The 26,976-nt window shown below is 46.9% G+C and overlaps 1 protein-coding gene across 1 annotated transcript in view; it reads left to right on the top strand.

Annotated features, from left to right (window-relative positions):
* PSMD14 (proteasome 26S subunit, non-ATPase 14) overlaps positions 1-26,976 on the top strand; it is a 532,244-nt gene that overhangs the window by 194,958 nt on the left and 310,310 nt on the right. The window contains exon 3 of the mRNA XM_086956618.1: positions 11,656-11,727. Coding sequence (XP_086812744.1) covers positions 11,656-11,727 — 72 coding nt within the window. The remainder of the gene's footprint in view (positions 1-11,655; positions 11,728-26,976) is intronic.

Below are 26,976 nucleotides of genomic sequence, written 5' to 3'. Positions count from 1 at the left end.
GTTTGATAGGGTATGAGGAGAGTGAGAGAAATAATGTTGAATAAAATAGACAAGTATGGCACCAAAAAGGTGCGACCAAATAGGGATTGAGTGTGATGAAAGGAGAGCAGGAGCAGCATTAAGAAGCCAAGGTGTGGAGAGAGTGAATGTAGGTGTAGACGTTGGGGCCAGAGTAGGTCCAAAATGACAGGCTTTGAGCATAGTGAAATAGAAGGGCCAGGAAATGAGTCTAAGCAGAGTGAAGATGGGTGGAATAATGAGGTTGGAGGGTCAGACAGAGAAAGCAAAGAGGTACTGGGAGCAAATTGAGATGTTAGTAATAGAAAGCGGGGGTAGGTGAGAGGAATATATGAGATAAGGAAAGAACAAGGGTCGGGGGAGAGGTATAATGAGTGGTCTAGATTGAAGGTAAAACAATAGGGGAAGGGTAAAGTTGTGAAAGTGTGCCAGGCTGTGGGACGGGTCAGGAAAAAAGTGAATTACTAAGGCCAAAGTGGTGGGTAGAGGTAGGATGAGGGGGTAAAGTAGAGGAATGTGGCAAGAATGAAACAGTCATATGGTGGGGTCCAAGTTGGAGCGCAGGGTCAGAGTTATTGCATAGGATCACAGCAGACCCTAGGTGCAGAGTCATTGAGTGTAGCACTCAGGAGTAGACCCTAGGTGCAGGGTCATTGAGTGTAGGGCTTAGAAGCGAATCCCTAGGTGCAGAGTCATTGAGTGTAGGGCTCAGAAGCGGACCTTAGGCGCAGATTCATTGAGTGTAGGGTTCAGGGAAGATTAGTAGTAGACGTGCTGCCTGACATACGCATTATTATAAAATTACATGCACCTACCTGAGATGATAGTAATTTATAGATGATACTACAATACCTCTGCTGCATTGTTGGACAAGCTCATTGACTACGAGAAGGCAGCCTGAGAAGGCAGCAGGTCTCTTGCCTGCCCATCATGCAGGTCATTGTCCCATTGTAAATGTGCATTACAGCGGGAGTACATGAATGCATGTATTGTGTGGGCCCATGCATACACATTTATGCATGTACTATCTAGATCCATTAAGAATCTGGCAGCCTGCTGTCACTGATGCTTGTATTGCCTGGGGTGACATGCATGTGGTAAGTTTCATGAGCTTAGGTGTGCACAGCGGGTGGACGGAGGACAGGAAACCTACCTCTGTAAATGCACTTTGCATATATGCTTCCGAGTTTTGCTAGATGATCTTGGGGCTCGGTACTGTAAACTCTCAACAGGGTCATTAAGGGTTGTTCGAAGCGATTTTAAGAGGCGCAGGGATCTGAGTTGTCTTCTAAGAGACAAAGGGTGTGTCCAAGTGTCTGTGCAACTGAGGGTCTAAGAGCAGGGAACGGGGTGCTCGTCAAATCAAATCAAGCTTTGTTCGGTTGCAAGAAAAATAGCCATAAAAGCACAATATAATTCACATACAAAATACTCAGTAAAATACAGGTTAAAAAGTTATAAAAAAACGTTTTCAGAGCTCTAAAATATCATAAAAAATGACAGAATCAAAAAGTAGCACCGCAAGATTGCACAATATTCCGTTCCACCCGTAGAAAAAGACAGTCAGATAGTATTCCTCAGTTTGGGCTGCTAACAGCAAAAATCCTGTAGGGAATATGTAACGTGCTATAGGCATATAGAAAAACCAATAACAACAATATAAAAAGAAAACTGTCTAATACGATACACCAAGACAGGGGGCGTAATGCAGGCAAATAAAGCTGCTAGGAGTCGAGGGGAGGTAAATTTAGGGCAAAGCGGGTCCAGTTCAACCCAAGTTCGTCCTGTGCTTAACGACTAATTTCAAGAACTTTACTATCATTCTAGCAAACGGCTCAACATCTAGAAATTGGAGGGCAAGGAATGCTGGGCGGCACCTACGTAGACCCATCACTCTCAAAATTGGTATTAGCCAAACATATCTCAAATCCTGATAAAATTTACAGAACATTATTGTGTGGATCGTCGATTGGGGGAGCTGTCATCACAGTGGCAGGGTTGAAGAGGTTTTGTCCAGGTGTTTATCCTAGAGAAAGTAACCAGGTGGTGAAAGATGTTTAATCTAAATCTGGTTAACAAGAACCTTTCGTAGCCCGTAAAGTTGTAAATTAGATAGGGCTGGACAGTAAGTGATGTTTGGATTTGTAGTGAGTGCATCACGGTAGTTTTTGAGACCTCACTAGAAAGCCGAAGAGATTCTAAGTGAACCAGGAACAACTGTTTAAACCACTTTCTTGGGATTATTGCAATTGAGGTGGGGGAATGGTAATACTGCATCATCCCTAGGTCGCCCAAAAATTTGCTGACATAAGCAATAAAGCCGATCTTTAATGCCCTGTCTAGGGAAATACAGTCCTCTATGATCCCCCGGCACAGGGTGGTTTCGGTAGACGACCAAATGCGATACCACAGGAGGAGGGGTTGAATCCTAATCAGATCTGTTAAGTAGGGCAAGCCCACCTCCAAATGACAAGCATAGGTTGACGTACCCTTAAGAACTGCCAGAAGGAATCGAAGAAAAGTGTTTTCCACCTTTTGCATCTCATCTACCTTGGTGTGTCCCCACATGCCCGCCCCATAGATTGCACTCTATATGCATTTAGTCCTATAAATTTCAGGAAGTTCCACCATGGGCCGCCTACCTAGCTTATTCGCAAACTTGACCAAAGCAACATTTCTTCTCATAAACGTGATTACCTGGATTCTGTGGCGTACTTGCATGAGCATTTGTGATTGAAAGTTATTCCCAGATACGGATACGTAGTTGTGCTCTCTATTTTTTGTTTGTCAATGTACATGGGCATTATGTTCTTATACCTTGACCCTGCAGCCATTACAAACGTCTTTTTGATGTTAACCTTTAGATCAAGATTGGCCATAAAGATGTGATATTTCTCAAGGGCGCGCTGTAATTCCATAGGGGTGCGGGCTAGGCTTACAGCGTCGTCCGCGTAGAGTAGAACCGGGATTGGACGCGTGCTTATAGTGGGGAGGTCCTGGCAACCTGTCAACATGGCCTTTTCCAAGCCGTTGGTGTATAAATTGAATAGAAACGGGCCAGGACACAGCCCTGTCTTACCCCTCGTGTCACTCTAAACGGCTTAGTTAGCTCACCCCTGTGCCATATCTGACTCTGGCTGTGGCGTCTGAATATAGTTCACGCAGAAATATTATAATAGAATACTCTACACCCATGACTGCCAGAATGGACCACAGCTTTTTGTGGTTAACACAGTTGAATGCTGCGGAAAGGTCAACGTAAGCCATGTACAGAGCCCCCCCCCCCCCCCCCCCCCCCCCTTGGCATTAACGTATTTTCCCATCAGTAAAGATAGGTTGAGGGCTTGCTCTACGGTTCCCAATCCCCCATGGAACCCAAATTGTAGGTCAGACAGAATTTTATTATCTGCTGCCCAGTGTTGAAGGCGCTTTAAAATAACGCGGCCGGCCACTTTCCCTAAAGAATCCAGGACGGAGATAGGCCGATAACAGGATGGTGATTGACGGTCCCCTTTTTTAAAGATAGGGACGAGCATTGACTGGGGCCAGGATTCAATGGGTCCCAGGGCACATGATGCTTGGAGAACCCTAGTTAAGATTGGCGACCATAGATCCATGTTGAACTTAAAAAGATCGATTGGGACGCCATCGGGGACTTGTGCCTTGCCATTTTTACTGGCCTTTAGGGCGTGTTCTACCTCCTCATGTGTTATACAGATGGGCAACGGGAAAGGTGATAGGTCTGACACAGCAGTCGATGGTTGGTTTTCGGTTGGAGGGAGGCTGAATATCCGCTCAAAATAATCAACCCACATCTGTTCATCAATTGCAACATCGATGCTGGGATTAGCCGTTGCATCTGATAAACAAGCATGTACAATGCAATGGTTTCGCCTTTGGAAAAGTTAGAGCTATTGGCATTGTAAATGACAAAATTTGTATTTATGTGTTGGTTTTGAAAACAGATAAATAAATGGCATTGTCATTTACATTGCCATTAGCTTAATCTCTCGCAAATGTGAGACCTATTGTACCCTACGGACGAGCTCAGCAGACAGCAATTACTACCATACACACACACCCAGAGCCACACACACACACACCCAGAACCACACACACACACACACACACACCCAGAGCCAGACACACACACACACACACACACCCAGAGCCAGACACACACACACACACCCAGAGCCAGCCACACATGCACACACACCCAGAGCCAGCCACACACGCACACCCAGAGCCAGCCACACACACACACACCCAGAGCCAGCCACACACACACACACACCCAGAGCCAGCCACACACACACACACACAGAGCCACACACACACACACACACACACACACACACACACACAGAGCCACACACACACCCAGAGCCACACACACCCAGAGCCACACACACACACACCCAGAGCCACACACACACCCAGAGCCACACACACACACACACCCAGAGCCACACACACACACACACACACCCAGAGCCACACACACAGAGCCACACACACACACACACAGAGCCACACACACACACACACACACACACCCAGAGCCACACACACAAACACAGCGACTTTATGTAGTTATTCAAGCCTGTCCCTTTTTAACCTCTGCCTCTTTTTGCCACCGTGGGTTGCATTTTCAGTGAAGCGGATTCAGAAATCGTCATCTGTGTGTGCATACCCACATACACACAAAAAAGTACTAGGTCAGCAGATGTAAGGGTAGCAGTGAGGGGTGGACACCAGAGTAGGTCATTTTCTCTGCAATCTGAGCGTAGGCTGGGCACGAGGCAGCTGGGCCTGGCACATAACCCCTGCCTGATTTAGTTCCTTACAGATCAGGCCAAGTTATTGACAAGTTGATTACAGTCAAACTAACACATACAGTTCCACATACTGGTATGAAATGGAGTCCTGTAACTGCACAGAGCAGCATTGAAAAACCCATCAGGTCACCTACGTACAAGAGCTCACTTTACAAAGTATTCTGCTTCCGCACTGGTCACCACCAATAACCAAGTTAGACTCGTATCAGACTAGAATTGTGCATGTGCGATATCACAGGTGCCACCGACTGCTGAAGCGGGAGGAATGCCCCACTGGACAACCTTCCCCCTCACACAAGGTGCATGGTGAGGGTCTGTTTCAGATACCACTGCAGCCCAGTCTACTTCCGTCACCAGACATCCCCCACACCTTCCTAGAGTGCACTAAGCAAGACATTCCGAACCTAAATGGAAAAAAACACGGTGCACACTAACGTGCACACAAAAGATAACCCTTCTAAACATTGTCGTGTGACAGACGTGAAAATGCTGTAATGTCCCAAGTCAGCCACACCTACCCAAAGAAAGCCCCATCCCTTGCTCTGCAACATCTGCCTCTCTGGAAGGTTCCGAATGGAAGTTTCAAGGTGAGAAGACACATTGTCCCTATGAAATGCAGCGTACGTATAAAGCAAATCATCCTGTAGTGCTTTATGACACATACAGATCCATAGGACGTGGCCTTTGTCGTGCTTTACTGCACAGTACACCACCTGGCCATTATCAATGACATCCTTTTTAGAATGCGTGACAGAGGAGAGCAAACCCAAGGTATGTATTGTGCACTGATGTGACGTCATCCGGGCACTAAAGAGACACCCACTTAACAGTGCCTGCTTCCTTGAGCAAAGAGTCCACTTCACCGTGAACAAAAGCACTTAACATGTTTTGCACTTCAAATCTGACCTACTAAGAGGCTTCAAATGAAAGGGCCTGGTTTTAAACTGCAAGCAAAAATGTTTTAAAAAAATGTGATCCCAAAATAGCGACTAATTAACAATTGAAAGGCTAGTAGTTAAAAAAAACCACATCTTGTTTCCTTTACAAACAGTGCTCTGTCATCTTTTTAACCATCAACAAAAAGAGCTGTTAATAATAACCATGTATAGGATTCACACAAAGTGGAGTTTTTCAACAGTGCAGAACTTCTGACTGGGCCAACAAAGTTTCACCAAAGCCTAACTTTAGTTTGAGATGTCTCTGAAAAGCACTCTTGTCACCGTCCTCTCCCTACAGCCCACCAGTGACGGCGCGGACAAGGTTCAAAGATGGGTTTTGTCAGAAACATGCGAGTGACCAGACAACACCGGGTCTGACTAGGAGTACTCAGAATTTATCATGGAATAAAATCTGACACCATGGGGTTCAACATTTATGGGATGCAATAAACAGCACCTATTCAGAGTTTTTCTCGCTAATAACATGCATCAAAATCCAAGTACCGCTAAATTCCAACCCTTCCACCCCCCTAAATTCCATCATTTTTTTGACCTGTCGAAATGTAACAGAGATCAGATTTTACCGCTCCGGCTACCCAAGCGGTGCAATCATTTCACAATTTTGACCCCTGCACGATGTGCCATTTGCCCGTGGACCAGAATGATCAGAGCCACGTGGAATCGGACCCATGGCCGGATATCTCTGCCACTATCATAGGGCTGATGCTCACGCCCCGAGGCGCTCGCTGCTGGTTGCGCTGCACGCTGTGTGTTCACTGCACGGACTTTGCCGTCCCACAGCACATCTTTCCAGAGTGGAGATGTGCCCTTGTGTAGAAGGCACGTGATGGACCGCGGCAATAGGTGCATCCGGAAGGCTGGGATAATAGGGTCAGAAGTTGAAACCCTGCCCAAGGGTATGCAATGGCGGAGAGCATTCATGCCCTGTGTGCCGTGACAGCGGGAGGGGGGCGGGAACAGGCACACGGACAGCGGGAGGGGGGGGGGTGGGAACGAGCACACGGACAGCGGGAAGAAGACCTAAGCAGCCATTTTATTAAATTGGCAAATGTTAAAATTCGTCATAATCTCAGCCATTCTGCGGAACTTTCAAACTATGAATCGCAAGATAGCAGCAAGTACCAGCCTGCGCCCAGTATTTGTTGCCACACCCCGAACACACATTCTGGGAAGGAATGTGGTACATAGACACCTGTGACTAAATAATATTATATATATATATATATATTTCCTCCCATGTCTCCCCACCTGTGGCCTCTTCTTCCTGTTCTTGGAGGAGTTGTTTGACATTTTAGCTTGCCAACCAGTATCGCGCTGCCGGAGGCCCCCGCACCACAAGCTGGCCCCCTTGGGAATCGGCTAACGACGAACAGTGTTGGAGTGATTCTACCCCACGCCGGGCTCGCTGAATTTCCGGACCTGCCGCTGCATACTCAAATGCCGGGACCTTATGGTTGGTGCGGTTTGGGGAGATGAGGGGGTGCCAGCCATGTGTATTCCAAGGTGAAATTGGCCCGTTAAAACTTTTTTTACCCCCGTGGCTGTACCAGTGCAGCCCACAGCATTCTGGGACTTGTAGTATCGACACATTGGGCGTCTTATACTATCCAATTAACTTTCAGCCATTAAGATCTAGCGCTGTCCGGGGGGCGGAGCCTACTCTTACCCAGCAGGAAGGGAAGCGGTATTTATACCGGTGAACATTTGCCCGTGACCTGCTGTAACCATCTGGCGCTGACGAGGCTAAACATCACGCCGAAATGCATCCGCCTTGATTTTGGTTTGGCATTAAAGGTTCCTCCCATGTCTCCCCGCCTGTGGCCTCTTCTTCCTGTTCTTGGAGGAGTTGTTTGATATATATATATATATATATATAGATATATATATAGATATATATATCTCAATCGAGGACCCCAAACAGAAGACCCTTTATTTTTACCTACAAAAAGCTACATGAAACTAAAGTGACATGTGCAGAAATATTGCTGACGTTATCACAGTTTCGCCCTGGTACGGCTGGGGTAAAACCAGTCACGTCGCGGGCAAGGATGCCATCTGCCTGAGTTGGTTTGGTGCCAGTCTGCCAGCCTCAAGAGCACCGCGCGCCACTAGACTTGGGGAGTACCTGGGCCTTCATGTAGCGCCTCAAAGCTTGCAGTCCCGCCTCATTCGCGACCCAGGTGAACGGCCAATGAAAAGTGAATGTACCGTGTGGCGCTAACGAGCCTGTTGGTATGGAAGACGCACGATGGGTGCTGATGGTGAGGGGATACATGCCAGGCACTTATCAATAGAAAAGTGAAACCAGGTGTTCCAGGCTGGCGGGGGGGGGCATTTGACCTACATGCACATTGTTACAGAGTAAGCAATTACATGGGGAAGCGGACGCTGCCCACGACGGGTGCCAGCTGTTCTCTGAGTGCCAATTAAGCATATAGAGAAGCGTTGATCGCCCTGCCAAGGAGAGGCCTGCCAATTGCCAGCCTGACCCCAACCCCACCCGCCTTAGCTAGGATCCGCATCTTGGCAGGAAGCCTAGATAGCCCCCTCAAACAGCACTGGGGGAGGCTTATTCAGTACATGTGGTAGAGGTGGGGCTGTACACAGCAGGCTCCCCACTTAACCCCCACCCCTAGCTCGGCTCCCCCGAGACGTGTACAGCCGGGGCACGAGCCCCACCGCCAGCTAGGGTACCCAAAGAGCGTGCAGTGTGCCCAGTCTGGCCCTAAAGGGCAGCGACGGAGCAGAGTTAATTATTAAACTATTAACAGGGGCCGCAGGGTGTGGTCACTGAGGCGGGTAGAAGAGAGGCTGCAGGGAGAGAGAGGGGTCAATTAGGCGGACCGAACAGGGAGCGGTCACTGAGACGGACTGAACATGGGCCGCAGGGAGTGATCAGGCAGGCAGAAGAAGCAGGGTCTTTGGGGGGGGGGGTTTGGGTGGGGGAAGAGGTCACGCAGGTGGACAGAACAGGGAGTGGTCAGTTAGGCGGAGACTCGTCTTAGAACCCAATACGGAACTCTCATCAGCGCCAAGAAGCTGAACAAAGACTTAAAAAGGAAGTGACAATCCGTTCTGTGCATTTAGTCGATAAACAAGGGTAGATCGTACCCGAGACCTCGAAAACCGTAAGATTACAAACATTGTTGACACTCCCCAAGGGGTCAAATTAAAGAGCATTCATGCCCTGTATGCCGTGACAGCGGGAGGGCGGGCGGGAACGGGCATAGGCACTGGTGGGGGGCATTTGACCTACTTGCACTGCGGAGCTTCTCAAGTAAGCTACTGCCCGGCCGCCATCTTCGGCGAAATGACCAAAACAAACCTTGACAAAAAAAAAAAACACCCGCCCACCCCCGCATGACGTTTTAAAAAGGGGCGGAGAGGGAAAAAATCACCGGAACGCCCACAAATCGCCTCGCACAATGACGGACGCCTCTCACTTCCAGTGGCTAGCCTCCATTATGGAGCTAGCCAATGGAAGACAGAGGCGGGACACAAGCCACATACTATTCTCAAAAGATTTTGCCTGCGCGAAACGCTGCTGCGCAGCTTTCGACAGGCGAAACCTAAAAAGGGGACCTTACCACCTTCCAAGAGGCGGCACTATCCCTCAGGGTACATGACCTGTGGAGTTGTATCCAGAGATCTTTTTTAAGAGTATTCTTCCTAGGTTTTAGGGCCTGATTATAGATCTTCCTGAGGGCTGCTATGTCCTTTGGAATTCTGTCCTTGTTTAAAGCTACTTTTAAGTTCTGGTAGGCTTTCGTACAAGAACTGTCAAACCATCCCGTGGTTCTAGTTTTACCAGTTTTCGTACTGACAAAAAGGATTTCCCCGATTGTCAAAACAATGCAAATATGGAAAACTATAGTCAGAAATGCACAGATCCCAGTAAAAAAATAAAAACATTGACAGTATTTATTCGTGGTACATACATACATAGATCACATTTCGAATGTCTAGTAATGTTTTGAAATGGGGATGATTTTATTTTTTTTACCCTGCCCCCGCTGATCCCTCCCCTCCCACTGACCCCACCCCCATCTGTGCTCCCCTCGGCCACAAGCCAGACTGCAATATTGGCACCCGAGAAAACGATTGTGAGTACCCATGCTCTAGACAGTCACACAGAGGTAGTTGAGGTGTGCCCTGCATATCCTGACTGCCCATCACCTGGCCAATACAATTCCTGAGCTAGAGTGGTGGGAGGAGTTGTCACTGTCACCTGAATAGGGCTGTGCCTGGCCTCTCATAATGTGTCTGGAGCCACGACAATGCATGGCAGGATCTGTGCACCATAAATACTATCTGTTGAAGTATGCCTACTTCAAATGCCAAAAGGGGTATAAGTATTGGACTTGAAACCCCATATTTTCAGAACACCTCTGGACTGAGGACTCTCCTGAGAAGAAGAGCAGAAGAGCTGTTAGGGGTAGTACTGCCCTTTTGACGTGTGTTGCTTTGCTGGGTTTGCCTGCAGTTGTTGCTTCTGTCTGTGAGCAGTGAAAGAACTGGACTTTGCTTTCATGTATCATGCTTTTCCAAAGTTCTCCAAGGACTTGTCTGTGCTTGCCCCCTGTTGGAAGTCTTAGAGCCATAAAAGACTTCACCTCCAGCCCCTGGACTTCTCTGGTTGAAGTTCTGACGTGCCAAGTGGTGCCAATTCCAGTTCTGGGCCCTTGGAGGTGGCTTTGCTGCAGAAAGAAGAAGAAAATCCATGCATATTTTTTCGGCTGAAATCTCCCAATGCAGCTGAAAATCGAAAGGATTGACACAGTGCCTGTTCGCGACTGGGAGAACCAATGTCGCAGCCTGAGTCCTGAGCACCGTGTCTCCGATGTCCGAGAAACCTGCTCAGACTCCGACGCAGGATGTTTTTTTCCTCCCATTTCATTGCCACGGACAAAAGATTGACGTAGTGCCTGTTTGCGGCTTGGAGCATCCCCCTGCACTCTCCCCCAACCCCCACCCGGAGCATCTAGATTTTCTCACATCGGACCTGTGCACTAACTTTCCAGCGCATTGATCCGCAGAAAGGGCCTAGTTCAGATTTTGACACATAGCTTCTCCTCGCAGTAAGGCATTGAAGCAACCCTTCTCCTGCTTACAGCAGATCTGAAGCCTCCATTCACCTGGGACTCCAGAATTGACACATTGCTGTGTTTTCCGACTCATCTCACCTTTGTGGCTGTTTATCTTCTTGGATTTTGATGCATCAAAGGTACTTTGTGCTACAATCACCACATCCATAGTTATATGGAAAAAATCGATTAAACCTTTGAAAAGTGAGATATTGAGGTCTGTGTGTTGGATTTTTGTCATTTTGGTCTTGTCTGAAATAGATAGTGTTTCTTTTTCTTAACTGGCTTGGAATCCATTTGTCGTGTTTTCACTGAGTTACTGTGTGTGTTTTTGTACAAATGCTTTACACATTACCTCTGAGATAAGCCTGACTGCTCGTGCCAAGCTATCCAGGGGGTGAGCAGGGGTTATCTTGGGTGTGTAATCCTTTTCTCTGACCAGAAGAAAGGGTCCCTACTTGAACAGGGTACAAGCCACTGCAGCTAGAGACACCTATTTCTAACACTGTGTTAAATTGTAATTTTGTGTTTATGTAGCCAAAGAGCGTAAAATCAGGCCAGGCACTCTGTCTGTCATTATGGTTTCCTGAGGTGTTCCTGCATGATGTGTTTTTAATAAAATAGACCTACTTCTTTAAGAATTGAGTTTACGTAACTTACAAATGAAAGTAGTGTCTGGATCAAAAGAGTGACATTAATATACTAAGCAAAAAGCTTTAAGATAAAGTGTACTTTTTGTGTTGATTTGTTTAGGGTCCCCCGACAGACGCTCCTGCAGTGGACACTGCTGAACAGGTGTACATCTCGTCACTTGCGCTCCTGAAGGTAGGTTTTAAATTCAGTAATGCTGAAATGTAAGATTTCTTCATGAATGTTTCGATTTTTGGGATTTCCAAGTGATGTCCGGTGACTCTTAAACTTGTGTCACAAGTCTTCTCTAAATTACCAGCTCAGGAAGGTACCCACACGTGGATTGACACTGTAAGATGGTACTATGTTGGCAAGATCGCTCAATAAATTAAATGTTCTCTGCTGACTTTTCACAAGACCTATAAGTCACAATTTAGTGTCTTGGCAGTGCCCAACCAGTGTATCATCCTGTTTGATTGAAAGTGTTAAATTGGTTGAGCAGTTCTTGGTATTGATATCTAGCATTTAAAACCTATCAATGATATATGTGCACAAAAAGTTTTAAAATCAATCTAGAGAATGTTAATCAGTTACAGTTGCAGATAAGGGCATAACTTGTCTTGAGCTAAGATTTGGTATGTGGGGTTGAATGGATTCTAATAGTTGTTGGATACACTCTTGGGATTTTCATGCATTCTTCTCTCTATGCTTGTTGTTAGATGGATAGAAGCTGTGCTCCAACTCCAGGCATTTTCTCTTGAGTTTAGCCTAAGGGTGACAAATGGGAGATCAAGATCAGAAAGAGGTGAAGCAAACACCTTTAATAATGGCTATCATACCAGTCGCACTGACTACTTTTTGTTCGATCGAAGACTGTGGCCACGGCAGGAGGACATAGCTATAGTCGAAATACCAGAGAATGATCACACCCTTGTAGTCTCATATTGACATCCTTAGATACAAGAATGGAGAGTAACTCTTTTCCCCAGGAAACAACTAGGGATCTTCATTTAACAATCTATATGCAATGGGTTAAGTGGTCTTGAATTGTATGAAATGTGGACATACTACTTGCAATAAAAGATGTTTATCTACCATAACCAAACTGAGCTCAAGATCCTCTAGTGCTGGGGCCCATGAGCTTATTATAGATCTACATAACTCGTTGTTTACGAAAATTTGAATGTAGGAAAGCCTGCAATTCGCTGTTAGTGGCTATTAGAACAGAGACTCATCCAGGATCCACATTGCAAGGACATCTTTTAAATATTGTCAATTTTTGGCTAATATAATTGGGATGAAGCGAGATGGCAAGATCTTAAGTTGGCCTTGTCTGCCAAAGACTCAGTAACTTTTTGGTCCCTATTCAAATGGGACAGAGGCGGCTATTCATCTTCTCATAACTTTGTTGCTCCCGAAACATGGGTGGATCATTTTGAATTCCTACACTCTGGTACAGATTAGTCGGATACTCGTATTCACTTTTCAATCCCATAGATATTTCATTTAGACAAGCAGATATGCTGGCATCTTTAGATGCAGTACCAAGTGGAAGAGCCCCTGGCACAGACGGTATTCTTGCAGATCTATTTCTGCAGAACAGGACTAATTGGCCATGATACATTGTAATCCTTGCAAACGCCATGGCTAACGGTGCCTCAATATCCGATTCCTGGCGGGGATCGGAACGGATTCCCATACATAAAAAGGGGGCTAAATCTTTGCCAGCAAATTTTAGGCCAATTAGCCTAATAGATTTAGTCCAAAAAATCTCTGCCCTTTTTGTATTGCACAAGATACAGGAATGGATCTTGGACAATAACATACTGTTTAAGGCATGTATTCTGTAGATACACATGCTTTGCATACTCCTGCCATCTAGTGTTGGGTCCGTAAGTTTTTTTTAAGAAGTCTTTCCTAGTCACAAGGTAAGGTGACACCTCCTTTAGGTGATAGTGCGCATGGTCATGAACTCCATTGTTATATTATTTTTTTCCGACATCGGGTTCATCCGTGTATTGCTGCGCTCCGGTTTGAAACCGTTCTTTGTGTTCCCCTCAACGCGCAATCCTCTCCACCCTTGACGGCATTGTTTTATACGCGTTTCCCACTTCTCCGTGTATCGTTTCAACAACGGAACTGACTTTTCGATCAGAAGGCTACCACCTTTGGGCCTAACAACGCCGAATCAGCTCTCCGTCGATGGTTCGGACTCCGTTTAAATTCTTTCCAGGGTGCCTTGCTAAGTACCCTCGCACCGATTCACACGAAGTGTGCAATTTGTTCTTGTCTCCAGAGCACAAAGAAGACTGCGGCGCTTGCAGATCATTCTGATCAAAGAAAACTCTTCACGATCGTCGGGCTCGACGCTGAGAGATGCAGCGTTAAAGCATGAAGACTCCGGTCATAAAGACGTTGGGGCATTAGCGGCAGAGGAGGAGGGAGCCTTTTCCGAACAGGACTCAAACTTAGAGCTCGAGATAGACCTCAATGTCTAGGAACTGTGCAGGGTCAAGGCAACGTATATACCGAAGACTCCTTGCTCCCACAAACTATTCCAAAGAAACACAAGGCTTCGGCACCAGCTCTGCCTTCTGGCTAAAGTCAACAAATTAAGGTCGGCACCGAGACACGTTTCGATGCCCTGCCTCCAGGCTCGGGTCCGAAACGCCAAGTCAAGTATTCCGGCTTGGCACCGAGTTGTCCAAAGTCCTCCTCGAAACCAAAGCCATCCAGTTTCAAACACAAATCTGTATCGAAGCTGAAATCCTCTGTGCCGAAAGTCAAACAACCTTCGGAGCCGAAACCTTCCAGACCAAAAGGCCAGCTTACGCCGGCACCAAAAACTTCAGCGCCGAAACAGAAAGACACCCCTTCGGATCCGAACATAGACATTGTTCTATTAACACCAGATCCTGAGACTGGCCGTATTTCACACCAAGCCGCCCCACAAACGCAAGCTTCCTGATGAGGATCCTTCTTACAAAATCCCTCTGAAGAAGCAATCTGTTGCTACAAGTCCTTTGCATCTACCACCAACTCTGCAGCCTCCTTCTCCACCTGAGAATCCCTTGAAAATTACACCTCAGGATTCTCCTCAATCTCACCATGCCGATGCCGATGATGGGGGAGATACATCTCCATATAGAACCATGTACCGATTATACAATTGATCCCCCAGCAGGTAATGATCAAGACCTTTACCCAGTCAATTCAGTCTCCTCGAAATGACGTGCATCCCATCAAGAACTCATTGCCAGTTCTGCACAATATCATGGGGTGGCATTACACAAAGCATCACTAGAGGAACATTTTTTATTCAAAACTTTAGGATACACACACAGGTCATCACAAACACTTCCCATGCTTAAATGCATAATGAGACACGCTGTAGAGGTTTTTAAGGACCCAGTAAGAGCACTCATATTGATTCCTAGGATTGACAAAAAATATAAGGCTTCCCCTGCAGACCCCATATTTTTCAAGGGCCAGCTACCATTAGATTCTCTGGTAGTGTCTAACGTCCTAAGCAGGCGAATTTCCAGATATCAAGAAATGCTCCTAGCCAGATAAGGAGTCCAAGTTAATTGACTCTTCTGGTACCTGCATAGCTGCTCAAGCTGCGAATCAATGGCACTTTGCAAATATGCAGGGGGCTTTAGCCAGGTACGACAGGGCACACTGATTCAATATCTCCCAGATAAGCATAAAGCTAAGGCTCAGGACTTAGTAAACCAAGGTAAACTAATTTCTAATTCCTCTATATGTTGTGCTCTAGATGCTGCAGACACTGTGGCTAGAGAGGTTAATACTAGCATCTTGCTCAGGAGACCCGCTTGGTTAAGATTTCCGGGTTCAGAAGTTCAACAATATATCCTTAACACATTTTGATACAGAACATCTCTTTGGTCCAAGTGTTAGAGAAGATGAAAAAGGACACTGAAGTGGCCAAGTCCATGGGCGCGCTCCAGTCTCCGTCCAGCAGAGGCTTCTTTCGTCGCTCCTTTTACAGAAGAGGGTCTAAACCCTATCCCCAGACTAAAATACCTCAACATATAAAGGTAACAACCTGTCCTCTCCCTCCAGAGGCTTGTTTTGAGGAGGTTATAGAGGCAACAATTTCAAAGGTAGGGGTATGGGCAACACACCACATAGCTCCCCTACCCCTAATAAACTGTGACTTGTCCACCCTGACTATACCACACCTGTGGGGGAAGACTTCAACAATTTCTCCCCATTTGGCACTCCATTACAACAGACAAATGAGTAATTGGAATTATCCAACATAGTTATTGCCTGGAGCTTACCAGCATTCCCCCAAACATTCCACCTCGATCCCACAAATTGTCTCCAGAACACCTACAATTGCGAGAACAAGAGGTTTAATCTCTTTTACTAAATGGAGCAATAGAGTCGGTCCCAGTACAGTACCAGGGCTCAGGGGTTTACTCTGAATTTTCTTATTCACAAAAAGGACGGTTCCCTAAGGCCTAGTCTTGATCTCAAAAAGTTAAACCATTATATACTGTCAGAATACTTTCACATGGTGACGCTTCAACAGGTACTCCCACTTTTACAAAGAGCAGATTTTATGTCTTCTCTAGATTTAAAAGATGCATATTTTCTTGTTCCAATTCCCCCAGCTCATTGCAGATACCTCATATTTGTGATAGAAGTCAAGTATTACCAGTTCAAGGTGCTTCCCTTCGGAGTGACTACAGCGCCCAGAGTTTTTACCAAATGCCTGGCAGTAGTCGCTGCTCATCTCAGAAGACAGAAGATTTACGTCTTCCCCTATGTAGACGACTGGCTTATCAAAGCCAGCTCTCCCCAGAACTGTCTCCAACACATACAGATAACAATAGATCTACTTCATCAGCTGGGGTTCAACATCCATGCTCACAAATCTCACCTGCATTTGTCACAGATGCAGTCTTACCTAGGAGCCAATCTGGGCACAGTCAAAGCTCTAACAACTCCCAATGTAGCCAGAATACGCAATATTCAGGCTATGATTCTACAGTTTCAACCCAACCAAGCATTACCAGCCAGAGTGATCATGCAACTTCTGTGAATGATTGATTGCGTCTTGCATCGCAATTGTTCCCCATGCAAGGCTTCACATTCACCCCTCACAAGAGTGCTTAGCACATCAGTGGAATCAGCCACAGGTTCAATTAACGATCTATTGTTGGTAGACAGCTGTACACAAAAGTCTCCACATCAACTTTCTGGAGCTTTTAGCAGTTTTTCTAGCACTCAAAGCTTTTCATACTCACCTCTTAGCCAAAACTGTCCTAATCCGAACAGACAACATGACAGCGATGTATTATGTGCAGAAACAGGGGGGGGGACACTCTCTCCAACTGTCAACACTTGCTTTAGGTATTTGGAATTGGACAATCCATCACAAGATTTATCTTCTGGCAGAACATCTCCCAGCAATAAACAATCAAATTGCCAACCTCCTCAGTAGACGGAGACAGTAAATTTACGAGTAGGAACTTCATCTCCAAGTTCTCCTTCCCTACTTTCAACAATGGGGTTTTCCACAAATAGACGTGTTCACCACAGCCAAAAACGCAAAATGCCCAAACTTTAGCTCCAGATTTGCACACCCGCTCTCAAAGGGCAATGCCGTATGGATGATCTGGTCAGGGGTATTTGCCTACGCTTTTCCGCCTCTCCCGCTCATTCTGTGGTGGTTCAGAAACTCAGGCAAACATCCCTCACACTAATTCTAGTAGCTCCCACATTGGCCCATCAACCATGGTGCACAACCCTGTAGTAGCTGTCAATAGTTCCACATCAAAAGCTGCACCTCACCTAGAGTCTCCTTCACAGAACCATAGAGAAATCAGACATCCAAATCCCAAAAGACCTGACTCTAGCGATCTGGCTCCTGAAGTCATTGAGTTTGGTTATTTAAACTTAACACCAGGCTGTATGAATATTCTAAAGGAAGCAAGAAGGCCTACCACCAGAGCTTGTTATGCAGCAAAATGGAAAGGATTTGTTCTATACTGCAACAACAACAAAAATTAATCCTTTAGATGCTTCTATACAAAACATTATCTGTTACCTTACATGTACAGCAAACTGGACTTGCTTACACACCTATTCATTTGCACCTTGCAGCAGTAACTGCGTACTTACAGAATAGACATATATCACTATTCAGGGTTCCCTTACTCAAAGCTTTCATGGAAGGAATAAAAAGAGAGATACCACCAAGGATTCCTCCTGCCCCAGTATTGAATCTCAACATTGTTCTCACAAGACTCATGGGGCCACCTTTTGAACCATTCCACAAGTGCCCTTTGCAATTTCTCTCATGGAAGGTTGCTTTCCTCATTGTCTTCACATCACTGAGGAGAGTTGGTGAGCAACAGGCGTTAACCTTAGAAAAACCCTTCTTTCAGCTACACAAAGACAGGATAGTTCTCCGCACCAATCCTAAATTCCTTCCCAAAGAAATTTTTGCTTTTCATATAAACCAATCAGTTGAGTTGAAAGTTTTCTTTCCTCAAGCTGATTCTGTAGCAGAAAGCGCTCTTCACACTCTTGACGTTAAAAGAGCTTTACTGTACTACATAGATAGGACAAAAGACTTTCGCAAAACAAAACAACTGTTTGTTGCATTTGTTCCTCCTCCCAAAGGCAATCCTGTCTCAAAATCTGGTATTGCCCGATGGATTGTTAAATGCATTCAAACATGCTATGCTAAAGATAAAAGAACTTTAACCATACCCCCTAGAGCGCATTCAACTCACAAAATAGGGGATTCAGTGGCCTTTTTAGGTAACATTCCTATAGTTGACATATAAGGCAGCTAAATGGTCTACACCACACACATTTACAAAAAGCTAATGTGTAGATGTGTTAGCACGTCAACAGGCTAATGTAGGCCAAGCAGTACTTAAAACACTGTTCCAAACAACTGCACCATTCACAGGTTAGCCACCGCTTTAGGAGTCAATGCAGGCTCGACCTACAAAGGTTAGGTGACAATTTGAAGCTTTTAGTTAAAGGACACTTTTTAAAGACCAAATCTAGAAATATAGAGAGTGCCTTTTAAGATGACATGCACATTGAGAATGCAATGCTGTAGAAAGAAACAGCATTTGCATGTGAAGATAGTTCCATGTTAGGTATATCTGATGACACTAGAATCATGCAAACAGTCTGTCCAGTCTTAGGCTCCTACTAATCCACCGCTCCAGCAGGGACGGCTGACCAGCTCAGTGTTTGCAAGCGTAAAGTAATGGCTGGATGCAGATTAGGGAATTACGAGTTTGTAAGGCTAGTCTCAAAGGAAGCCTTAATCTCAATATCCCAATAGAGTTTGAGTTTAAAACATTTGTAGAGCACGCGTACACCTGGCGGTTTCATGGCACTATGTAGTACTGAACCCAGGAGGGCATGAAGATCGGGGAGGGGGGGAGGGGGGGGGGGCGGGGGGGGGGGGAATGGGGCAAATATACTGGGAAAGCTTGTGAGAAAAGGAAGGTTTTGAGCGCCATATGGAAGTGCGAATATTGAGTGGAAGATCTAAGGTGGGTAGGAAGAGAGTTCCAAAAGGCAGGGGCAAGTGTGGAGAATTTCGTGCCCCCCCCCCCACTTTTTACGCCTGAAGCGGGGAACTGTCAGCAGTTGTTGAGAGGATGAACGTAGTTCCCGGACGGTGGCGTAGGCCTTGATTTCCGAGGAGATGAAGGCAGGGGCTGCGCCGGCCCGGGCCTGAAAGGTGATACATCCCATCTTGAACTGAGCTCGTTCTCGGATAGGGAGCCAGTGCAAGGACTTCAAGAGCGGGGTGACATGGTGGAATTTGGCCAGGTTGTAAACCAGGCGGGCAGCCTGGTTTTGGACAAGCTGTAATCGCCGCATACTGTAGGCAGGCATGCCGCAGTATAGAGCGTTGCCGTAGTCTAGGTGGGAGATTACCATGGCCAGGACAATGAGCTTTAGGGCGGGGAAAGAAAAGAAACGGGGGACTTTACGGATGGTGCGGAGTGAAAGAAAAGAGGAGGGATAATAATATGAGACAATATGGGAAACAAAGCAAATATTGAAAAAGTGTTACAGTGAATACCTTCTGATGTGAATTCTTAAGTTTGGCTCACAGTATAATTTACAAAGCAAATAAGAATCAATTTTCTTACGTCCCCAGTTTAGCATGATACTAGCTCGTCCACACGCTGGAAGTGTATTGTCTGTATTTTTGTGGATGAAGGGTGGAGATCCAGACACTGAGATGAGAAGGATGGTGACTGGGCTACCTTCAGAAATGCAAGGAGCTCCTGTTAGACAGATCAAAACTGAAACACATGATTGGGTATTGATTTGTGCTGGGTTGTAAGTTGTAATTTAAACCGTATCAGAGTGCTCATTGGGATAGAAGTGATGTCCATCCAACCATCACCAATAATGCAGAACAAATTCCACACCAATAAAGCTAAGTTTGTTGTATCCCGAGCAACAAAGGTCCAATGTATTCAGTAAAAGTCCAAGCAAGGGTTGTATCCACGCGTGTACTTTTTCTTCTTCTTTTATTTTTTCAAGACAGCATTCATATGGATCCTAACCAAAGCGTGTTTAGTCTTTAAGCGGTATATACGCCACAGACTTCATCAGGGCAATTTAATCAAATGGTGTGTGCATATGCCACAGTTCAATGACCACACTGCATAATATAATTATCATGCGGGGCTCCAGGAAAAAGCAAGTGAATTTAAGATCAAAAGGCTAATTAAAGTTGATTCCAGAATATCCAATGAGTATGAATACATCAATTGCGAACAAATTGCCAAGCCACGTAAGGGTATTGACCTCACTGTCCTGAAATCAAAATCGAAGCGGCGTAGTAACACAGTCAGGAAAGCAGCGTCTCACATGAAAGAGGAGGAGGAAGTGCGCGTGTGGATACAATCTTTGTTTCGCATAGTCGAGCTAAATTTAACAAGGTCGAGCTGTTTTTAGGCCCTACTCGCCATTTCTGGCGAGTAGGAAAACAAACCAACTTTTGTCCTCTGTCATTGAAAACGGGGCAAACGTCACAAGATAAGATTTAAAGGCATTTTTATTGCTCACAAAGTTAATGAGCAATAAAGATGCCTTTAAATCTTGTGATCTTGTCACATTTGCTTTGCTTTCACAGACGGAGGTCAAGTAGGTTGCAGTTAGGTCGAGGACAGGGGTAGTAAGCGCTATATAAATGCAATTACAATACAATGCAATACATGCTCCCACCCGCCTCCCCGGATACCTGTAGTTGTTAGTTATTCATTGTAGATTCATTTGCATGGACATCTCTATACTACACTTACTCACTCCATTCTGACCCTTTTGCGGGAAAACAATCTAACAATAGAGTCGAACGCCATGCGCACTATCACCTAACGGAGGAGTCATCTTACCTCATGACTAGGAAAGACTTCTGCAAAGAAAAACAACTTGCAAACATCCGGACCCAACACTAGATGGCAGGAGTATGCAAAGCATGTGATTCTACAGCTCTACCTGCCAAGAACAGATGCTTACTGGGTAAGTAACATTATCCTTCCACTCTGCAGGCAGGGTTTCGTGAGCGCATTAGCACAATCAACCAGGGCTTTCATTTCCATCTCCTTAATCGGTGAACAGTAACCATCGGCAAGAGTAGCTTATATGCTACCTTTGCCAATCTTAAATCCGCCTTTTACCTGGTCCCACATAGCAAATTGTGGGTGGTTCTGCATCAATTGGGCCTGCCTCAAAACTCTGTCCCTGACAATGCGGTTGCATGAAAAAAACTTTGCCATGGTACGATGGGGTTCCCAAAGCGAACTTACCAACAGTTTTCCTGTCGGCAAAGAGGTATGCCAAGGGTACGTCCTGGCTCAACACTATTTCTGATATTTTTAAACAACATTTTTCAGTTTCTCTCCTGCTCCCAATTTTAATGTTTACAGATGACCGCTGTTAATTAAAAAAAAAAAAACATTTGGGTTGCAGCTTGCCTTGTTCTTCTTCAAGGAATTTTGCAGGATGCAGCTGCTGGAAATAAATAATATTGGCATCATATATGTCCTGGAACCTGCAAATTGCAATAATGACCCTCAAACACAGTCAAATTGTTGGTGCTCTAATAATAAAGAAGCATAGAAGCTCCTTTACTGAAACGCTTATCCCTGGCTTTCAGATCTATGGTTCTGTAGTAGGGGAATCTCTGTTATAGTCATAATCTAGTGAATAGTCCCGCCCATGTGCGTGGACCCCGGAGCAATCAAAAATAATCTCTTAAGTCATCAAAAATTGCAGACCTGCACAGATACTAAAGAGAGAATTTAAAGACCGATAATGCAGCCTATATCCACAGGCTACACTGTCCAGTACTTCAACTAGAAATTCCACCAAAGATCCACAAACAGCACAGCATGTCCAGTGTTTTCCACAGAGAAAATCCTTCCCCTACCAGCAGAAACCTCTGGAATGATAGAAAAAGTGGTGGACAGACAAGCCCCATAGGCTGCCATTATGTGGCTCAGAACAGGATACTGTGCCTTTAAGAGAACCTTCCAGAACTCTCTCAGTATCCCAGAATGCACAGCAGGTCCCTTTTACTTTCAGTTCTTTTTGAAGGCGTAACACGCCAGACCTGTAGGATTCCTTACATGAATATCTTTCTCCACCGGGGAGGAGGGCGGGCGCTTATGACTATAACAGAGATTCCCCTACTACAGAACTGGAGTTACAGGACAGAAACTACTCCTTCTGTAGTAGGGGATCTCTGTGTATAGTCATAATCTAGTGAATAGAATGGCAAGCCCATCCCCACACCAAAGCGGCGGTGGAGAAAAGAAAAATAACACCACTACTGTGCGAACAGATTTTGCAGCGAAGCCTGCCCAACCTGAGCGTCTGTCTTGGCATCAGTGTCGAGACAGTAATACTTAGCAAAGGTATGGACCGACTTCAAAGTGGCCGCCTTGCAGATTTCTGCAATTGGAACATTACGCAGCAAAGCAGTCGTGGCAGCTTTGCCCCTGGTGGAATGAGCCTTAGGTTTACCCCCCAAGGTCTTATTAGCCTTTTGCTAACACAATTGTATACGGGACACAATCCACCTAGAGATGGACTGTTTTGAGGTAGCAAGACCGGTCCTGACTGATCCATAATTGAAATACAATTGGTCTGACCTACGAATATCTTTGGTTTTATCCAGATAACATTTCAACACCCTCCTAACATCCAGGGAATACAGAGACCTTTCCGCTAGAGATGAAGGATTCTGAAAAAACGTAGGTAAAGTTATGGTCTGGTTAACATGGAAATCAGATATAATCTTAGGAAGAAATGTAGGGTGAGTACGCATAACAACCTTAGCAGCATGAAATACAGTATAAGGTTCTTGGCAACACAACTCCTGAATTTCACTCACCCTGCGGGCCGATGCGATGGCCACGAGGAACGCCGCCTTCCAGGACAGGTGCTGCATGGAAGCCTTATGAATAGGTTCAAAAGGCTCCTTTATCAATCGTTCCTTCCGTGTTCTGGCGGCTGATTTATGGAATTCCCTTCCTGTACATATTCGCGCCCTTAATAACCTGACTCTTTTTAGACGCGCCATCAAAACCCACTTGTTTTCCTCTGCTATCTGATTTCTCCTCTTTTTAGCTTTGATCGGTTGTGTTGTGTACATGATCTGGCGCCAGGACGCCCCTTCGCTGGGGCAGCTGCTGCGCCTAATAAAAGTTATTAACATAACATAACCATGAAGGCGAAGGAAGCCAGACAGGAGGGAACACTTTCTTCAAGCCTTCCAAAAAATCCTTGATCACAGGGATCTGGAAGAAGGAAGTCTGTGAAGGGCATTTCCTGTAGGCAGTCAGTGCAGCAAGATGAACCTTAATGGAATGGAAATTAAGGCCAGACTGCGCCAAATGTAGAAGATTCGGAAGGATGACATCTTCCTTACATGTCGTTGGATCATAGTTCTTGGACTTGCACCAGATGCAGAACCTCTTCCACTTGTAAGCATAGGAAGTCCTAGTGGAAGGAAGCTTAGCCTCCTTCAGTATGTCCATACAATCATCTGGTAGATTCAAATGGCCATATTGCACTATATCAGGAGCCATGCCGCCAAACTCAAAGACGAGAGGTTGGGGTGCACCATCTGCCCCCGAACTTCGTGAGAAGGTCCGGCCGGCACGGCAGCCGTAAGTGAGGAAGGAGAGACCAGTGAAGCAGGTCCGTGAACCACCACTGCCTGGGCCATTCCGGGGCGATCAGGATCATCCGCGCCCTGGAGTGGGCCAGCTTGATGAGCACCGCCGGAATCAGGGGAATGGGTGGAAAAGCATACAGAAAGCTGTTCGACCAGTTGATCCATAGCGCATTCCCCAGCGTCCCCTGCTGGTAGTACCTAGAGGCGAAGTCTCGGCATTTGCTGTTTTCGGCGGTGGCGAACAGATCTGTGTCTGGAGTCCCCCACCTTGCGAAGACTTCTCCTAGTACTTCATTGTTTATGACCCATTCGTGGTTTTCCTGAACCAGTCTGCTCAGTGCGTCCGCCTGAACATTCTGCACACCTGGTAGATGGGTAGCCGTTATCGTAAGTCCTCTTGCCAGAAGCCAGCGCCAGATCGCCTACGCCTCCTGAGACAGAGTGCGTGATCTCCAGCCCCCCTGTTTGTTGAGGTAATACATCGTGGTCGTATTGTCCGTCTGTACAAGCAGAGAGTTGGTCTGGAAGGACTGATAAAAGGCCTTCAGCGTCAAGTGAACAGCTCTAAGTTCCAGGAATTTGATGTGATACGTGGACTCCGTCGGGGACCACATTCCTTGTATCTGTAAGTCTCCGGAGTGCGCCCCCCAACCGTGGAGAGACGCATCCGTCACAATAGTTTGCGTGGGAATGTCCTTGTGGAAGGGAACCCCTCTGAGGAGATTCTCCGCTGAACACCACCACTTCAGAGACTGTAGAGCATGCAGAGACAGTCTTATCTTGTCGTCCCAGGACCCTTTAATCTGATCCCACTGATCCTCCAAGCACTCCTGCAATGGTCTCATGTGCAGCCATGCATGTGGCGTGAGGAAGATACAAGAGGCCATTGACCCCAGTAGAGAAGACACCATCCTCATTGTTGTAGATGGAGCGGTCATAAGAGCCTGAGCCTTCCGAAGGAGTGATAACCATCTCTCCTCCGAAGGAGACACGCTTGTTGACAGCGTATTGATGGAGGCTCCCAAGTACTGTATGCACTGGACCGGAGTCGTGACAGACTTGGACATGATGATGTGCAACCCCAGTTTGTTCAAGAGAACGCGCGCCTTCTGGAAGTGCGCTTGAGCTTCCGAGAATGAGGAGGCCTTGATCAACCAATCGTCCAGGTACAGATAGACGAACACCCTGTTCTTCCTCAGGTGTGCCGCTACCACTGCCATGCACTTCGAGAATGTTCTGGGTGCAGACTTTAGTCCGAATGGCAGTACTGTGTACTGATAATGATTGGCGCCGACTTGGAATCTTCCTGTGCTTCTGTGCAATGGGCACATGGAAGTAAGCATCCTGTAGGTCTACAGAACATAGCCAGTCTCCCTGTTGCAGCTGAGGATAAATCCTGTGCAACAACAGCATGCAAAATTTCTCTCTGCGAATCCACTTGTTTGCTTCTCGCAAATCCAGAATGGGCCTGAACTCGTTCCTGTCCTTCTTGCGAACCAGAAAGAACCGTGAGTACAGACCTCTTCCCCTTTGAGACAGAGGTACGTCTTCTATCGCCCTTTTCCTTAACAGGGTATCGGCCTCCGCCTGGAGCTCGCGCAGCCGAAACTGCAAGCTAACCGGTGGAATTGCTGGAGGCAGGCTGATGAACTGAAGAATGTATCCATTGCAAACAATATTCAGCACCCACTTGTCCTGAGTAATTTTTCTCCACTCTGCCAGAAAAAATTGAACACTTCCCCTCACCGGAGTGGGTAACGGATGCAGGGGAAGTAACCGCTCAGGGCCTAGACCCGGCCGGGCCTTTGTTCGCTGCTGCGGACTACTGGCCGCCTCTGCACTTCTGGCGCTTCTGGAAGGGCCTCCGGAACTGCTGCTGCTGTTGTTGCTGCGGTCCCGAAGCCTGTCCTCGCCCTCTGCCTTGCGCCCCGAACCGTCTCTGGAACGGGCGTAGGTCTTCTTCTCCTTGGGCTTTTCCAACCCAACAGCCGTCAGGGTCTCGGCCTTCGCTTTCATGCAGGCCATCTCGTCGTCCGCATGCTTGCCAAACAGGGTTTTCTCCGAGAAAGGTAGGTTGGCCACCCGCTGTTGAGCCTCTGGCTTGAGAGATGTAAGGCGAAGCCAAGCGTGGCGCCGTTGGTTGATACCATGGCAGTACCCATGCGCCGCCAGAAGAGACACACCAGCAGCCGCGCTGATAAGTTGGTTAGACACCAACATTCCCTCATTCAGAATCTCCTGAAAGTCCTCTTTCTTCTCTCGAGGAAGGAGCTCAGCAAATTGCTGGAGGGACTCCCATAGGGCCCGATCGTATCGCCCTAGCAACGCCGCAGCACTGGCCGCCTTCATTGTGGAAGATGCTGTCCCACAGACTTTCCTGCCAGCCGAGTTTATCCAGCGGCTCTCCTTATCAGGAGGCACTGTAGACGACGGGGTGGTGGCATGCTGCTTCCTAGCCGCTGTCACTATGACCAAGTTCGGTGTTGGATCCATCCTAAGAAAAGCCGGTTCAGAATCTGGAGCCCGGTACTTCTTGGGGAGCCTAAAGGGGGCCGCCTTCGTCCCCCCCCCCCCCCCCCCCCCCCCCCCCCGGAGTGAGAAACAACAACTCCTCGGCGGGCTCCACCAATCCTGGTACTAGAGTCAGCAACGGTCGAGACAGGTGTTTTTTATGTAGCGTCTCGAAAATCACGGACGTCGTGGGCGTAGGCACCGTCACAGTGATGCCCAACTTAGCCGCACCCCTCAGCAGAACGTCTTGGAATGAGACAATGTCATCTACAGGGGACACCCTCAACCACAAAGTCCGCAAGTATTCCCTGGTCTCAGAAGAGTTTGTGTGGGATCTGGACCGGCGCCTCCTATGGCGTCGTCTTGATTTTGTCGACGACCGGTGACGACTACGCGATCTCCCCCTACGGTCGGAGCGAGAACGCGATCTCCTCGGCTTCGGACGCTCCACCGGCCTCACAGTAGCAGGAGACTTCGGACGCTCCACAGGCCTCACAGGAGCCGGCGACTGCGGATGCTCCACAGGTCTCACTGGAGCAGGAGACTGCGGCCTGACCGGGCGTCTCGGCTGAGGAGTCCCCTTAGGCGGCGTCGGGTACCGTGGTAGTGAAGCCGTCCTCGGCTGAACCACCGGCGGTCCAGAAGGAGGAAGCAGAGGATGAAAATGAGGAGGGGGCGGTGGAAGCGGCCCCTTCCACAGTTTCTGACAGTAAATGAGCAATAAA

This window comes from Lissotriton vulgaris, chromosome 2_1, assembly GCF_964263255.1.
Source record: "Lissotriton vulgaris chromosome 2_1, aLisVul1.2, whole genome shotgun sequence".
NCBI lineage: Eukaryota > Metazoa > Chordata > Amphibia > Caudata > Salamandridae > Lissotriton > Lissotriton vulgaris.
Note: the sequence above shows the minus strand (reverse complement) of the source record. Positions and strands in the feature narration are given on the sequence as shown.